The 17889-nt window shown below is 45.0% G+C and overlaps 1 protein-coding gene across 1 annotated transcript in view; it reads left to right on the forward strand.

The window, feature by feature from the left end:
* Positions 1-17622, forward strand: part of LOC147122852 (toll-like receptor 2) — a 40468-nt gene extending 22846 nt beyond the window's left edge. The window contains exon 2 of the mRNA XM_086012042.1: positions 14377-17622. Within this exon, the coding sequence (XP_085868168.1) occupies positions 14387-16804 (2418 nt within the window). The 5' untranslated portion in view covers positions 14377-14386 and the 3' untranslated portion in view covers positions 16805-17622. The remainder of the gene's footprint in view (positions 1-14376) is intronic.
* The last annotated feature ends 267 nt before the right edge of the window (positions 17623-17889 follow it).

Consider the following 17889-nt stretch of genomic DNA (forward strand, 5'->3'; position numbering starts at 1 on the left):
TTTAAAATCTGCAGCACATCTTTCCACATCCAGTCCCTACCAAAGCTGGAAAAGAACTGAATTTAAGGTGGCCACCACACATCATGTGACATCAACTACCAATGAGATTACAACATATATCCCAAGGCAGTTAACAAACAACCAATCACAATACTTTTACTAAACAAGGAATAATCACCACACTGGCACAATGCAACTCATTGGCTGGCACAGAGCAACTCATTGGCTGGCACAGTGCAACTCATTGGCTGGCACAATGCAACTCATTGGCTGGCACAGAGCAACTCATTGGCTGGCACTGTGGCGTCAATATGCACTCTGCAAAAAGACTGCTTAAATTATTATTCATTGAATTAGAATGTAGAGCACTGCCACTTACTGATCCATTATGGAGCAGACATCACTGTTAAAACTCTGTTAGCCTTCAGAATTTTCTTTAAAAATGGAATATTTCACAGTTGGATTAACAAACTTTTCAACATTTACACTGGCCAAATGGCTTGTTAGCTGCTTCGGTGCATTAAGAGATCATGGGGGAAAAATTTGGTATCGACCATTTTGGGGCGCTAACAGCGGCCGGCCGCAAACTTTAGCGCCCAGGGCAGATTAGCACCGGCGACCGCGAAATCCGTCTCCAGCGCCCCTGGAGGTGGTTGGAGCGCTAAGTCAAGTGCTACACACTTCTCTTAGGGAGCTAACGTCGGGGAGCGGGGCGCTACCTCAGAGCGCTACTCAAGCTCAGGCGCTGTCAATTACCTAATACTCAGACAGACTGGCGTCTTCCAGTTCTTAGAGGGGAGGTTCAATCATGCTGCACAGCCTCACCTTGATCATTGCTGCTTTTGACCTGGGCCGGCAAGGAGGTGCAATTCTTGAACCAGGAATATCATGGCTGCTCAGAGGCCCAGGGAGAGAGCTCGCCGGTTCAACGACCAGGCATTGGAGGCTCTGGTCACGGCTGGGGAACGCCGACGGGCAGTGTTGTTCCCAGACACTGGCAGGAGGCCATTGCCCCGGGAGTTCACAAAGATGTGGAGGGAGGTGGCCCATTACGTCGCGTCCAGAAGCCTGATCCAAAGGACTCACACCCAGTGCCACAAGAATTCAACGACCTCACTTGGGTGGTCAGGGTGAGTAGATCCTTGAAATACCTCTACATGCCACCATCTCAACCTCACTCTGTGCACAGACGGTATAAACTGTCAAATCCCCAACACTCACCCAACAATTTTGCCCATCTAATAAAAGTCACACCCACATCGGTATGTTCATCATCTCTCCCTCCTCTCATACCACTTCCACCTCACAACACGATCCCTTCCCACTTTCCATCTAAATATACTGTCTACATCCCTTGCTCCATTCCTGCCCCCCTCCCCTCATGTTAAAGCTTTCAGATAGTGAGCCACCATCTGAACAGCCTGTCTCTCAGCCTCCCAGTGGTAGTGACATGGAAGAGGATCAGGAACACCAAGCCGGAGCCTCACTGCCTGCGTCTCCCGAGGGCGAGACATCTGACACTGGGGCCATGTGGTCGCTGGAGGGGAGCAGAGGAAATGGCTCTGATGTGGGTGAAACTCCGGGACCCAGCAGGCTGCAGCAACGCCATGGGGAAAGGGAAGCTCGGGGGCCATCTCCCTGCAGGGTGAGTGCGCGCACGAGTTCTGCTACACAGGACTCAGATGAGGACCTCGATATCAGGATGATGAACACATAGAAACATAGAAGATAGGAGCAGGAGTAGGCCATTCGGCCCCTCGAGCCTGTTCCGCCATTTAATGAGATCATGGCTGATCATCCAAATTCAGTACCCTGTCCCTGCTTTCTCCCCATATCCCTTGATTCCTTTAGCCTTAAGAAATATATCTAACTCCTTCTTGAATATATTTAATGAATTGGACTCAACTGTCTTGTGTGGTAGAGAATTCCACAGGTTCACCACTCTCTGGGTGAAGAAATTGCTCCTCATCTCAGCCCTAAATGGCTTACCCCTTATCCTTAGACTGTGACCCCTGGTTCTGGACTCCCCTGCCATCAGGAACATCCTTCCTGCATCTAGTCTGTCTAGACCTGTTACCATTTTATAAGTTTCAATGAGATCCCCTCTCATTCTTCTAAACTCTAGCGAATATAAGCCCAATCGACCCAATCTCTGTTCATGCGTCATTCCTGCCATCCCAGGTATCAGTCTGGTGAATCTTCGCTGCACTCCCTCCATGGCAAGAACATCCTTCCTGAGATAAGGCGACCAAAACTGCACACAATACCCAAGGTGTGGTCTCACCAAGGCCCTGTACAACTGCAGCAAGACATCCTTGCTCCTGTACTCGAATCCTGTCACTATGAAGGCCAACATACCATTTGCCTTCTTAACTGCCTGCTGCACCTGCATGCTTACCTTCAGCGACTGGTGCACAACGACACCCAGGTCTCGTTGCACTTCCCCTTTTCACAATCTATTGCCATTCAGATAATAATCTGTCTTCTTGTTTTTGCCACCAAAGTGGATAACCTCGCATTTATCCACATTATACTGCATTTGCCTTGCATCTGCCCAATCACCCAACCTGTCCAAATCATACTGGAGTTTCTCTGCATCCTCCTCACAGCACACATGCCCACCCAGCTTTGTGTCATCTGCAAACCTGGAGATAATGGGGCAGAAATTCAGGTCAGTGGCTTGCCGCGTGTGCAAGCCCCCGATCTGCACTTACCCGACGTGCCTGCTGTTCACCTCCAGGGACGCCTGGAATTCCTGTTTGAAAGAGAAGAATCCCGGGCAGCGTCTGACGTCACGCCGCCCAGGAGTGCAGCCAGCGCAAAGCCTGTAGCGCGCTGTGCAACTGAGACACGCCCCTTGAGGTCTCAGTTTAATAGGACACGCCCCCAATGTTTCTCACAAGCTGCAAAGCATTTTTACATGCAGAGCAGCATTTCAAATAGGTTTTTGGTATTTTTATGAAGCTTTTGGTAGCTTTTATAAACTTTTAAAAACGTTTACATTATTTTGAAGAATCTGAAGTAGTTTTAAACAGAATTAAAGCAATTTAAAGACTTTTAAAAGCCCTGAAAGAATTTTTTTCATTCCATTTATTTATTTAGCAACGTCGTCGTCATACGTGTCTTCACACTGTTCCCTTTGGGGAACTGTATGAAGTGGTGGAAGGATTTATGGCCGTGATTAACGCTCATTCCGTGACTGTAACCATCTTTGAACCAGCCATTAGGGTGGTTAGTCCTATGGCGGGAGGGTTTTACGGGCTCCCACAAGCTATATGAGGAGGGGGGGGCCACCCACACCCACGGACGCAAATATCCCACTGGATGTCAACCCAAAATTTAGAGCCGGAGCTCCGACTCCACTTGCCGGGACTGTCTGGAGCAGGGTTCGAAACCCTACCCCGTCTGGCCCAGCGGCGGGGATCCTACCGCTACGCCAAAGGCCCACTCCGATTAGCAACGTGAAATGGCTGGAATGAGCACAATTCACGGCATTAAAAGAACTCACAATTGAACTGATGATGACCTCAGCAATCTCCTCAACGAGGTGGAGGCGCAGTGCCTGCTCATCATTGGTAATGAGAAGTCAAAGGCGCCGCAAAAAGGACAGATGATAGCTTGGTCTTTCAAGTGGCAGCATAGGGCTCCAGTCACGGGGAGGGAAAAGGCGCAGGAAACGTATGGGTGTCACCTTTTGCGCGGAGTGGGCCTTTTGCGTAGCGGTAAGCATCCCCACCGCTGGGCCAGAAGGAGTAGGGTTTCAAACCCCGCTCCAGACAGTCCCGGCAAGTGGAGTCGGAGCTCCAACTATAAATTCTGGGTGGACATCCAGCGGGATACTTGCGTCCGCGGGTGTGGGTGGCCCCCCCCCAGATGGGTTGTGGGAGCCCGTAAAACCCTCACGCCATAGGACTAACCACCCTAATGGCTGGTATGAAGATGGTTATGGTCACGGAAGGAGCGTTAACGTGGCCAGAAATCCTTCCACCACTTCATACAGTTCCCGAAAGGGAACAGTGTGAGGATACGTACGACGATGACCTCTTGCGCAATGCACCTCCTTGGACCCTCAGTCGCAGATGCGAGGGGGAAAATCGTGCAATTGTTAAATTTTTCATTTTATTGACATGTAAAATGTTGGCCCAGTAATTCCGTTCCAAACGCGTGAGTACGGTCGGGGTACTCACGCGTCTGGCCGGAGGAAATGCCGGTTTTCAGCATGCACAGTGCATGCGGGGAAAACCGGCATTTCCTGTCCTCTGAACGAAGGGGTTCAGAGGCAGAACGCGTGCGACTGCACAGGCAGCGCGTGCGCAGTAAAATTCGCCGGTTTCATTCATGCTTTCAGTGAGGTTAAGTCCTTACAACTTACACATGAAAAAAGCATGAGTACAGTTGCTCCAGAGGCTGCGGAGGAAGATATATTTTATCGTGGAGCTTCTGAAAGGCAATATTTTTGTTTGGGAAAGGGAGGAAAGTTATTTTAAGAAATGCTGAGGTAAGTTTTAAAGTTTACTTTTTGTTTTTTAAAACGGGTTTTCAGTACTATAGGTAGAAGGAGCAATTGTGGCTATGTGAATTGAATTTGCTGTGTTTATTAAATGTGAAAATGACACCAACATTTTTAAGAAAGAAACTTTTCATCAGTAATATATTCTTTTAAGTAATTATGTATGTATGTCTGTATATATTCCTTTGCGTATATGTATGTATATATTCCTTTACTTATGTGTATGAATGTATGTATTTAATTATGACTTTCAGAGAAAGTAACTTATTGGAAAATCATAATTAAATACATACATTCATACACATAAGTAAAGGAATATATACATATACGTAAAGGAATATATACAGACATACATACATAATTACTTAAAAGAATATATTACTGATGAAAAGTTTCTTTCTTAAAAATGTTGGAAATGTTACATTACTCATTTTAGAACAGTCATTTTCACATTTAATAAACACAGCAAATTCAATTCACACAGCCACAATTGCTCCTTCTACCTACAGTACTGAAAACCCGTTTAAAAAAAAAAAATTAAACTTTAAAACTTACCTCATCATTTCTTAAAATAACTTTCCTCCCTTTCCCAAACAAAAATATTGCCTTTCAGAAGCTCCACGATAAAATATATCTTCCTCCGCAGCCTCTGGAGCAACTTTACACATGCTTTTCTCATGTGTAAGTTGTAAGGACTTAACCTCACTGAATCCATGAATGAAATCGACGAAGTTCACTGCGCACGCGCTGCCTGTGCAGTCGCACGCGCTGTGCCTCTGAACCCCTTCGTTCAGAGGACAGGAAATGCCGGTTTTCTCCGCATGCGCTGTGCATGCTGAAAACCGGCATTTCCTCCGGCCAGACGCGTGAGTACCCCGACCGTACTCACGCGTTTGGAACGGAATTACTGGGCCAATACATCTAGTTCCCTCGTCTAGATCATTTATATATATTGTGAATAGCTAGGGTCCTACCACCAATCCCTGCGGTACCCCACTAGTCACTGCCTGCCACTCGGAAAAAGACCCATTTATTCCAACTCTTTGCTTCCTATCTGCCAACCAGTTCTCTATCCAAGACAATACCTTACTTCCAATCCCATGTGCTTTAGCTTTGCACGCTAATCTCTTATGCGGGACCTTATCGAAAGCCTTCTGAAAGTCCAAATACACCACATCCACTGGTTCTCCCTTATCTATTCTACCAGTTACATCCACAAAAAATTCCAGCAGATTAGTCAAGCATGATTCACCTTTTGTAAATCCATGTTGACTTTGTCCGATCCTGTCACTGTTTTCCAAGTGCTCTGCTATTACATCTTTTGTAATGGACTCTAGCATTTTCCCCACTACCGATGTCAGGCTTACCGGTCTATAATTCCCCGTTTTCTCTCTACCACCTTTTTTAAATAGTGGGGTTACATTAGCTATCCTCCAATCCATGGGAACTGCTCTAGAGTCGATATAATTTTGGAAGATGACCAGTAATGCATCTACTATTTCTATGGCCACTTTCTTAAGTACCCTAAGATGTAGATTATCAGGCCCTGGGGATTTATCGGCCTTCAATCCCGTCAATTTCCCTAACACCATTTCCCTACAAATACTGATTTCATTCAATTCCTCCCTCTCATTAGACCCTATGTTCCCCGACATCTCTGGGAGGTTATTTGTGTCCTCTTTTGTGAAGACAGAACCAAAGTATGTATTTAATTGGTCTGCTATTTCTTTGTTCCCCATTATAACATAGAAACATAGAAGATAGGAGCAGGAGTAGGCCATTCGGCCCTTCGAGCCTGCTCTGCCATTCAATGTGATCATGGCTGATCATCCAAATTCAGTACCCTGTCCCTGCCTTTTCCCCATATCCCTTGATCCCTTTAGCCTCAAGAAATATATCCAACTCTTTCTTGAATATATTTATTGAACTAGCCTCCACCGCCCTCTGTGGCAGAGAATTCCACAGGTTCACCACTCTCTGGGTGAAGAAATTCCTCCTCATTTCAGTCCTAAATGGCTTACCCCTTATCCTTAGACAATGACCCCTGGTTCTGGACTCCCCGGCCATCAGAAACATCCTTCCTGCATCTAGTCTGTCCAGACCTGACAGAATTTTATAGGTTTCGATGAGATCCCCTCTCAATCTTCTAAACTCCAGTGAGTATAAGCCCAATCGACACAATCTCTCCTCATACGTCATTCCTGCCATCCCAGGTATCAGCCTGGTGAATCTTCGCTGCACTCCCTCCATAGCAAGAACGTCCTTCCTCAGGTAAGGTGACCAAAACTGCACACAATACTCAAGGTGCGGTCTCACCAAGGCCCTGTACAACTGTAGCAAGACATCCTTGTTCCTGTACTCGAACCCTCTTGCTACGAAGGCCAACATACCATTTGCCTTCTTAACCGCCTGCTGCACCTGCATGCTTACCTTCAGCGACTGGTGCACAAGGACCCCCAGGTCTCTTTGCACTTCCCCTTCTCCCAATCTATTGCCATTCAAATAATAATCTGCCTTCCTGTTTTTGCCACCAAAGTGGATAACCTCACATTTATCCACATTATAGTGCATTTGCCATGTTTCTGCCCAATCACCCAACCTGTCCAAATCGTACTGGAGTTTCCCGACATCCTCCTCGCAGCTTACCCTCCCACCCAGCTTTGTGTCATCTGCAAATTTGGAGATATTACATCCAATTCCCTCGTCCAGATCATTAATATATATTGTGAGCAGCTGGGGTCCTAGGACCGATCCTTGCGGTACTCCACTAGTCACTGCCTGCCACTCGGAAAACGACCCGTTTATTCCAACTCTTTGCTTTCTGTCCGCCAACCAGTTCTCTATCCAAGTCAATGCCTTGCCCCCAATCCCATGTGCCTTAATTTTGGACGCTAATCTCTTGTGTGGGACCTTATCGAAAGCCTTCTGAAAGTCCAAATACACCACATCCACTGGTTCTCCCTTATCTATTTTAAATATAAATTCCCCTGATTCTGACTGCAAGGGACCTACGCTTGACTTCACCAATCTTTTCCTCTTCACATATCTATAGAAGCTTTTACAGTCATTTTTTATGTTCCCTGAAAGCTTACTCTCATAATCTATTTTCCCCCTCTTAATTAATCCCTTTGTCCTCCTTTGCTGAATCCTAAACTGCTCCCAATCTTCGGGTTTGCTGCTATTTCTGGCCAAATTATATGTCCTCTACTTGGATCTTATGCTATCCCTAATTTCCCTTGTTAGTCACCTTTTAAATTTTTTTTATACCAAACAAGAATGAAAAAATTCTGTAGTTCATCCATGCGATCTTTGAATGTTTGCCATTGCCTATCCACCGTCAACCCTTTAAGTAACGTTCCCCAATCCATCCTAGCCAACTCGTGCCTCATACCATCATAGTTCCCTTTATTTAAATTCAGGACCGTAGTCTCTGAGTCAACTACTTCACTCTCCATCTTAATGAAGAATTCTATCATATTATGATCGCTCCTCCCCAAGGGGCCTCACACAACAAGATTGCTAATTAATCCTTTCTCATTACATAATACCCAGTCTAAGATGGCCTGATCTCTAGTTGGTTCCTCAACATATTGGTCCAGGAAACCATCCCGTATACACTCTAGGAATTCCTCCTCCACAATATTGTTACTAATTTGGTTAGCCCAATCTATATGTAGGTTAAAGTCACCCATGATAACTGCTGTGCCCTTATTGCACGCATCTCTAATTTCCCATTTAATGCCATCCCCAACCTCAGCAATACTGTTTGGGGGTCTGTATACAACTCCCACTAACGTTTTCTGCCCCTTCATATTTCCCAGCTCTGCCCATACAGATTCCACATCATCAGAGCTAATATCCTTTCTTACCATTGTGCTAATCTCCTCTTTAACCAGCAATGCTACCCCACCTCCTTTTCCTTTTTTCCTGTCCTTCCTGAATATTGAATACCCCTGGATGTTGAATTCCCAGTCTTGGTCACCCTGGAGCCATGTCTCCGTAATCCCAATTATATCATATCCGTTTACATCTATTTGCGCAGCTAATTCATCCACCATTCATCCCCATAAAAGGGGAGGGGGTGTTGCAATATTAATTAAGGAGTCGATTACTGCTGTAAGGAGGGGTGATATATTAACGGGTTCCTCTAATGAGGCCATATGGGTAGAACTTAAAAACAAAAAGGGGGCAAGCACCTTGCTGGGAGTGTACTATAGGCCCCCAAACAGTCAGGGGGAGATAGAGGAACAGATATATAGGCAAATCTCAGAGAAGTGTGAAAATAATAGGGTAATAATAGTGGGGGATTTCAACTTCCCCAATATTAATTGGGATAGTCAGAGTGTGAAAGGCTTAGAGGGTGCAGAATTCTTAAAGTGCATCCAGGAGAGCTTTTTGAGCCAACATGTAGAAAGTCCTACAAGAGAGGGGGCGGTACTGGACCTAATTCTAGGGAATGTAGCCGGGCAAGTGGTGGAAGTGTCAGTAGGAGAGCATTTTGGCGACAGTGACCATAATTCGGTGAGATTTAAGGTGGTCATGGAAAAAGACAATGACGGCCCGGAAATAAGGGTTCTAAATTGGGGGATGGCCGATTTTAATATAATAAGGCAGGATCTGGCCAAAGTGGACTGGGAGCAGCTACTTATAGGAAAATCCACATCAAAGCAGTGGGAGGCTTTCAGAAGGGAAATAGAGAGAGTACAACGCCAACATGTTCCTGTAAAGGTCAAGGGTGGGACCAACAAGCAAAGGGAACCTTGGATGACAAGGGATATACAAAAATGCATTAGGAAAAAAAGGGGGGCTTTTGGCAGTTACAAAAGACTAAAGACGGAGGAAGCCCTAGAGGAGTATAAAAAGTGCAGGGGCATACTTAAAAAAGAAATTAGGAGGGCGAAGAGGGGCCATGAAATAACACTGGCGAGCAAAATAAAGGAAAATCCTAAGATGTTTTATAAGTATATTAAGGGCAAGAGGATAACCAGGGAAAGGGTAGGGCCCATTAGGGACCAAAGTGGCAATCTGTGTGTAGAGCCAGATGATGTAGGCGGGGTTTTAAATGAATTTTTTGCATCTGTGTTCACTATGGAGAAAGACGATGTAGACATAGAAATCGGGCAAGGGGACTGTGACATACTTGAACATATTAGCATCGCGAGGGAGGAGGTACTAGCGGTTTTAGCAGGCCAAAAAGTGGATAAATCCCCAGGCCCGGACGAGATGTATCCCAGGCTGTTGTGTGAGGCAAGGGAGGAGATTGCAGGGGCTCTGACACAAATTTTCAGAACCACTCTGGCCACAGGGGATGTACCAGAGGACTGGAGAACAGCTAACGTAGTACCATTATTCAAGAAGGGTAGCAGGGATAAACCAGGGAATTACAGGCCAGTGAGCCTAACATCTGTGGTAGGGAAATTATTGGAAAAAATTCTGAGGGACAAAATTAGTCTCCACTTGGAGAGGCAAGGATTAATCGGGGATAGTCAGCATGGCTTTGTCAAGGGTAAATCATGTCTGACAAATCTGATTGAATTTTTCGAGGGGGTGACTAGGTGTGTGGATGAGGGAAATGCTGTGGATGTGGTTTACATGGACTTCAGTAAAGCTTTTGACAAAGTCCCACATAGGAGACTGGTCAAGAAGGTAAGAGCCCATGGGATCCAGGGTGCCTTGGCGCGTTGGATCCTAAACTGGCTGAGTGGCAGGAGGCAGAGGGTGATGGTCGAAGGTTGCTTTTGTGACTGGAAGCCTGTGTCTAGTGGGGTACCTCAGGGATCGGTGCTGGGTCCCTTGCTGTTTGTGATCTACATAAATGATTTGGATGAGAGTGTAAAAGGTATGATCAGTAAGTTCGCAGATGACACGAAAATTGGTGGGGTGGTAAATTGTGAGGAGGAAAGCCTTAGGCTACAGGAAGATATAAACGAGTTGGTCAGATGGGCGGAAAAGTGGCAAATGGAATTTAACCCTGAAAAGTGCGAGGTGATGCATTTTGGACGGACAAATAAGGCAAGGGAGTACACAATGAGTGGTAGGACCCTAGGAAGTACAGAGGGTCAGAGGGACCTTGGTGTACATGTACATAGATCCCTGAAGGCAGCGGAACAGGTAGATAAGGTGGTTAAAAAGGCATATGGGATACTTGCCTTCATTAGCCGAGGCATAGAATATAAGAGCAGGGAGGTTATGATGGAGCTGTACAAAACGCTGGTGAAGCCACAGCTGGAGTACTGTGTGCAGTTCTGGTCGCCTCACTATAGGAAGGATGTGATTGCTTTAGAGAGGGTGCAGAGAAGATTCACCAGGATGTTACCTGGGATGGAGCGCCTCAGCTATGAAGAAAGACTAAACAGGCTGGGGTTGTTTTCATTGGAGCAAAGAAGGCTGAGGGGGGACCTGATTGAGGTGTACAAAATGATGAGGGGCATAGATAGGGTAGATAAAGAGGAACTTTTCCCCTTAGTAGGGGGATCAATAACAAGGGGGCATAGATTCAAGGTAAGGGGCAGGAGATTTAGAGGGGATTTGAGGAGGAACTTTTTCACCCAGAGGGTGGTTGGAATCTGGAACTCTCTGCCTGAAAGGGTGGTAGAGGCAGGAACCCTCACAACATTCAAGAAGCATTTGGATGAGCACTTGAAATGCCATTGCATACAAGGCTATGGACCAAATGCTGGAAAATGGGATTAGACTGGACAGGGATTGATGGACGGCGCAGACACGATGGGCCGAAGGGCCTCTTTCTGTGCTGTAAAACTCTATGACCTTATTACGAATGCTCCTCGCATTAAGACACAAAGCCTTCAGGCTTGAATTTTTAACACTCTTATTCCTTTTAGAATTATTATTTACTGTGGCCCTGTTTGATTTACACCCTTGATTTCTCTGCCTTCCACTTTTGCTTTTCTCCTTCCTGTCTTTTTTCTCTATCCTTGCTTCCCTTTCCTCTGTCTCCCTGCACAGGTTCCAAACCCCCTGCCATTTTAGTTTAAACCCTCCCCGACAGCACTAGCAAACACGCCCCCTAGGACATCAGTTCCAGTCCCGCCCAGGTGCAACCGTCCAGTTTGTACTGGTCCCACCTCCCCCAGAACCGGTTCCAATGTCTCAGGAATTTGAATCCCTCCCCCTTGCACCATTCCTCTAGCCACGTATTCATCTGAAATATCCTTCTATTTCTACTCTGACTAGCACGTGGCACTGGTAACAATCCTGAGATTACTACCTTTGAGGTCCTATTTTTTAATTTACCTCCTAACTCCCTATATTCAGCTTTTAGGACCTCATCCCATTTTTTACTTATATCGTTGGTACCTATATGCACCACGGCAACTGGCTGTTCACCCTCCCCCCTCCACAATGCCCTGCAGCTGCCCCGAGACATCCTTGACCCTTGCATCAGGGAGGCAACATACCATCCTGGAGTCTCGTTTGCGAGGTGATGTGCATGCACACTGAGCTCATGGGTATGATGGCAAGGGTGCCCGAGAGCATGCATGCACTGGCTAGGAGCATGGAGGAGTCCGCCGCCAGCACTGCTCTCATCTGCGCGCAAACCCTCGAGCCTATCCTTGCCTCGTTGAAGCGGATGGTTGACTTGCAGGGAGATCGTGCGAACCCAGACCCCATGCTGCGTGTAATGGTTGTGGTGGCAGCATCTATTGCAGCACAGGCTGAGGCAATTCAATAGCTTTGTGCTGGAATCGAGTCATTGCTGGTGCCATCCAGTCTCAGACTGCTCTGATGCAGTCTCATGTTGATGCCACGCAAGCGCTGATTGCTGCCATCATCGCTGGGTCACCCACAGTTCACCGGGGTACTCACGGTGCCGCAGCAGGCCAGCAATCTGTGCTCGAGCAGATTGCTCCTGATGCTGAGGTTCTGCCCCGGGGGAGTGGCAGTGTGTTGGTCGAGCAGGATGGTTCTGTCCTCTCTCAGGATGACAGCATTCCTGCTCCTACCACTGCCACTCTGCCATTGCACTTGCCATAGCCTGTAACACAGCCAGCCCAGACTGCTGCCACCCATGCAGAGTTGGTGCTGTCTGCAGCCGAGCCCTCCAGGCCTAGCGCTGGTCGAGAGCATCCTTCAAGGCCATCTCCAGTCTCTGGATCCGAGATTCAGCAGCCATCCACCAGCCTTGCTGCAGCCACTGGGGCCGCATTACAGAGGAGCAGTAGGGTGGGTGCGAAGGGGAGGGAGATCATTGAAGAAGGTCCACTAACTAAATATTTTTGACCAAATGGGGTGAGTGTTTGTACCAAAGTTGAATGTGTTTGTAAATATATTGTTCACTATCTTAAGAATTATTTCGATGTGCTAAGAACCAGTTGTGTTTGTTAATAAATTGGTGTGTTTGTTTGTTATTGGTTGTGCTTAATAAGACACAGTTGTTCAGAATAATAAATGTTTTAATTTAAATGTTACAAATTTCCTCATGTTTCTCATTGGAACTTTGGCTGCGAGCTGCTGTAATGATATAGCTGGTCTGCGCAAATGCCATCTTCTCTCTCATTCATCAGAAGCTCTGTGTAATGAGGCATTCATGAACGGCCCTAGCAGAAGCAACATTGAGCGCCTCCTTCCCACATTGTTGCTGCTTCTCCTCCTCTTCATCCACCTCCTCCATCTCCTCCTCCTCCTCTCCCTCTTCCTCCTCCTGAGGTGGTCCACCAATCCCTGATGGCAATGGCTAGGTCCTCAGAATGGCGAGGTTGTGCACCAATGAAAACCGATACTCGATCAGGGGAGTACTGCACGGTTCCTCCAGAGTGGTCAAGACACCAGAACCGTTGCTGCAGCACACCGATAGTCTGTTCAATGTGGTTCCTAGTGGCACTATGGCTCTCATTGTAGGTGAGCTCAGCAGGAGTGTTGGGGTTACGGAGCGGTGTCATTAACCAGGTGCAGAGTGGATAACCCTTGTCCCCGGGGAGCCAGCCGTGAGCTTGATGCGGTGGTGGAAGAGGTCTAGGACACCAGTTTGGTGCAGGATGAATGAATCGTGGCTGCTGCCAAGATAGTGGGCATTGACTGTGAGGATGCGTTGTCTGTGGTTGCACACCAACTGCACATTCAGAGAGTGGTAGCCTTTGCGGTTGCGGAAATGTCTCCAAATGCCTATCTCCCTCTCACAACCTGCGTAGGCAGAATTGATTGCCGACAGGTAAAAATAGGCAGCGCATGCCTTTAAATAGCGCCCCTCCAGCTCCCAGCCAACTGCAAACCGTCCCCCTCTACCTGTCGTTCCTAGCGGCAGGTGCTGAGGCAGGGGGCGAAAATCAATTTCCGGTCTGGGGCACTACCGGGGCGATGCGCACTTGGATGACGTCACGATCTCCAAGAGCAGGAGATCGTGGCGGTAGTGTTTAGTGCCACCGCAAACCGCCAGTTGAACTTTGCGGGTAGCGCTAAAATCGCCGTGCAGGGGCGGTAAGTCGTTAGCGCCCCGTTAGCGCCCCCTGGAGGCACTAACGGGAGGTGCTAACCAACCGAATTTCCTCCCACCCCATGTCTGCAGTTACTGTGTGATTGGCTGATAACATTTCATTGCTGCTAACAAAATTGCATTCTCACAAGTCACATATCTGAAAAGCAAACATTGCCCTGATTTCAATTATAACTTATTAATTTAGGAAAGCTATTTCAAATCAGTTCAAATTTAAACTGTCTTGACTTGACAGTGATTTAATAAGTGTTTTGCTTTCATTTGGCATTAACAGTGAGATTATTCATAGTTCAGCATTACTTTTGAAGCTGTAAGTATTCAATAAAAGACTTTCTTGCATTCTATAAAACATGCAGATTGTCAACTAAAAGCATTGGAACAGAAGTTTATTTTTTGTTTGTATTTTTCATTTCAGACACATCTGAATGACAACAATGAGAGCTCCCTCTCTGTGGATCCTGCTTGTCGAGTGTATTTTCATACATGCAACCTTCTCAGAAGAGGACGCTCCACACAATGCTTGTCAAAAATGCAACTCTGACAACTTCTGCAACTGCTCTTCGGTGAAGTTAGAGCATATTCCACATGTGTTGGAAAATGTATTCAGGTTTGACCTGTCCCACAACAACATCTCGCAGATTAAGGACACTGATTTCAGAACATATGTGAAGCTCAAAAGACTTCTATTGCAATCAAATCGAATCCAGTCTATTGCTGATCAGGCCTTCCAGCTCAACACAAACCTAGACTACCTTGACTTGTCTGATAATCTTTTAACCCAACTCTTACCGAATTGGTTTAAACATCTTTCCAAATTACAATACCTCAAGATTTTAGGGAACAATTACAAGAATCTGGGATCAGGGAGAATTTTCTCAAAACTGACAAGACTCAGATGGTTAGAATTTGGCAATCCTTCCCTGTCTCTTCTAAAGGAAGATGACTTTATAGGAATTACACATCTGGATGAGTTTGTTTTAACAGCAAAGAATTTAGATTCGTATCAGAAGGGAAGTTTCAGTTCTTTCAGAAATATAAGTCACGTTGTCTTGAGTTTGAATTACACATTTCTGAAAAAACCAGGCCAAGCTCAGCAGATTCTTACAGATTTGTCAGGATCCACCACCCACTTAGAGCTGAGAGACTTAACATTTCCTGACAAAACTGACAGTCGGATATTTTCAGTACCAGGCAATTCATTGCTGAGGAAATTCACCTTCAGAAATACTTTTCTTACTGACAATACTGTATTTACTTTTATAAATTGTATAAAAAATACAAAATTATCTGAACTAGTAGTGAAGGACTGTGTGCTTTCAGGAACTGGGAAATGGCCCAAGGTAGACAAAATAAAAATCAACTTACTTCATTCATTAACGTTAAATAATATATCCATTAAACATTTTTATAGATTCTATGAACTTTCAAGTATTAGTCCTCTACTTGAACCCATTAAAACAGCAACATTTACAAAACTAAATATGCTTCTGATGCCCTGCACTGTATCCAGAGAGTTAAAAAGTGTGGAGTATCTTGATTTAACACACAATTTGCTCAGAGATAAAATTATGCGAGAAATGGTTTGTCCAGGAGCTTGGCCTTCTCTGCGTTATCTTATTCTGAGAAAGAATATTTTGAGATCCCTCGGTACAACAAGCCCAAAATTATCTACACTTTCTACGCTTACCCATTTAGATTTGAGCCAGAATAGCTTCAGTGACACTAGGACTTCATGTAAATGGTCTGAAAATCTACAATTTCTAAACCTTTCGAGCTGTGATATAAAAAGTATATCACAATGTGTCCCTCCAAATGTTGAGGTATTGGATTTAAGTAACAATGACCTCAGCAGTTTTGCTGTTAATCTGCCTTCTCTCAAAGAACTAAATGTGTCCAATAACAAGTTTAAAAGTTTACCGGGTGATAGTTATTTACCAAAGATGGAAGTTCTGAAAATCAGCAGCAATAAACTCATCTCACTCACAGGTGAAGAAATCATGGCGTTTAAGAAGCTCGAATCTTTGGAGGCTGGAAAAAATAACTACATTTGTTCATGTGAATTCCTGCTTTACATGAACCATCACATAACAGTACAACTGTTGGACCGACCAGAAAACTATGTATGTGATTCACCTCTAACTCTCAGGGGAATGTTGGTGCAAAATACTAAGCGCTCTTTCGTTGACTGTCACATGACATTGTCTGTTGCCTTACTGTCTGTTGGCATGTCTTTGGCAGTAGCCATTGTTGGGATAATGTGCTACAAATATCATGGGATCTGGTATATCCAAATGACCTGGGCATGGCTGCAGGCAAAGAGGAAACCAAAGAAAGTGAGGAATACTGATATTTGTTATGATGCATTTGTTTCTTACAGTGAGATGGACTCCGAGTGGGTGGAAAGTTTCTTGTTAAGAGAGTTAGAAAGTGTTCATCCACCACTGACACTCTGCCTTCATAAGCGTGATTTCATCCCAGGGAAGTGGATAATTGACAACATCATTGAGTCCATTGAAAAAAGCAGGAAAACCCTATTTGTTTTGTCTCAACATTTTGTCCAAAGTGAGTGGTGCAAGTACGAGCTTGACTATACTCATTTCCGTCTATTTGATGAGAACAATGATACAGCCATACTTGTTCTGCTGGAGACGATCCCAAAGGAGACCATTCCTCGGAGATTCTGCAAGCTTAGGAAACTGATGAATACAAAAACCTATTTGGAATGGCCTCAGGATGAAGTGGAACAGCAGAACTTCTGGATTTCTTTAAAAGTAGCATTAAATGGAGAAATGAACTTAACTGATGCCCATGAAAATCCTCAGGACCTGTCCAAAACTGATTAATATACTTGCAATTACCAAATTAGGGCATCAAAAATAGAGAGAATACTGCTTTAGAATGGGGTGACTTATACAGCAAAAAGAATAATTGGAAAGCAGTTGATGGTGCAAATCCCATTTACCAGTAAGTGGATCTTCTTTTTGTTTTACTGGATGCAGAACAAAAAGGAAGTAAAATGCAAAAAGAACAATGCTGAACATAGAACACATATTTTCATATATATTTCTCACAGAAGGTATATTTGATTTTTTTGCATGTTTTTCAAAAATCTGCTCCGCTCCATAAGACCCTAAGGGGGAAAAATTCGGTGGCGCCTCCTTTGGGGCACTAACTTAGCCGGGGTGCTACTTTTAGCACCCCAAAAAGGTTAGTGCCTCTGCACTGTAAATTCAGTGGTAGCTCCCCAAGCAGGAGGCGGAGCATTACTGGAAGTGCTCCCCCTCCTTCCTGGGGCACTACAAGGGAATATCGTGGCACTACGAGCATTTGCAGCCATATCAACTAGTTGGGTGCCTCAGTTGGCCGAATGGAGATTAATGACATAATTATCATTTAAGGGCATTATACAAACCATTGACACAAGGTTATAACATAGTCAACTTCTGCTCTTTTGATGCCAATGATATGCCCTTCTTGTGAATTAGTCATCCACAGAAAAGAAACTTCCTCTTTCAGTACTGTAGTGACATGCTAGTAGCTTCTTGCCTGTTGTTTATATAAATCTAACTCACATTAACATTTTCAGATCAATAGCTGGTTACTGTTTGGCGTGGGTGTGTTGAAAGTTTAACATTAAGCCATTAAATCTTTATTAACAGAATGCATTGAGGAAATTCTTTGTATTTGGATTATAAGTTCTGTCCTCTGTAAATACTCTTATGTATAATATTTGCAAAATGCAACAATGATATTTAATAATAAAAGAAATGAACATGGTTTTGAACAAAGATGACTGAGAGGGATCTTATAGAAGTATACGAAATTTAAAATGGTAATATAAGGCAAACCATGACAGAACAACACGTGGAATTGGTGTAACCTGGTGAAAGAGCAGTTTGTGATAGATGCCAGGTGGTACGATTTCATG

Source organism: Somniosus microcephalus, chromosome 2, assembly GCF_052327205.1.
Source record: "Somniosus microcephalus isolate GS21.2 chromosome 2, FLI_Smic_1.0, whole genome shotgun sequence".
NCBI lineage: Eukaryota > Metazoa > Chordata > Chondrichthyes > Squaliformes > Somniosidae > Somniosus > Somniosus microcephalus.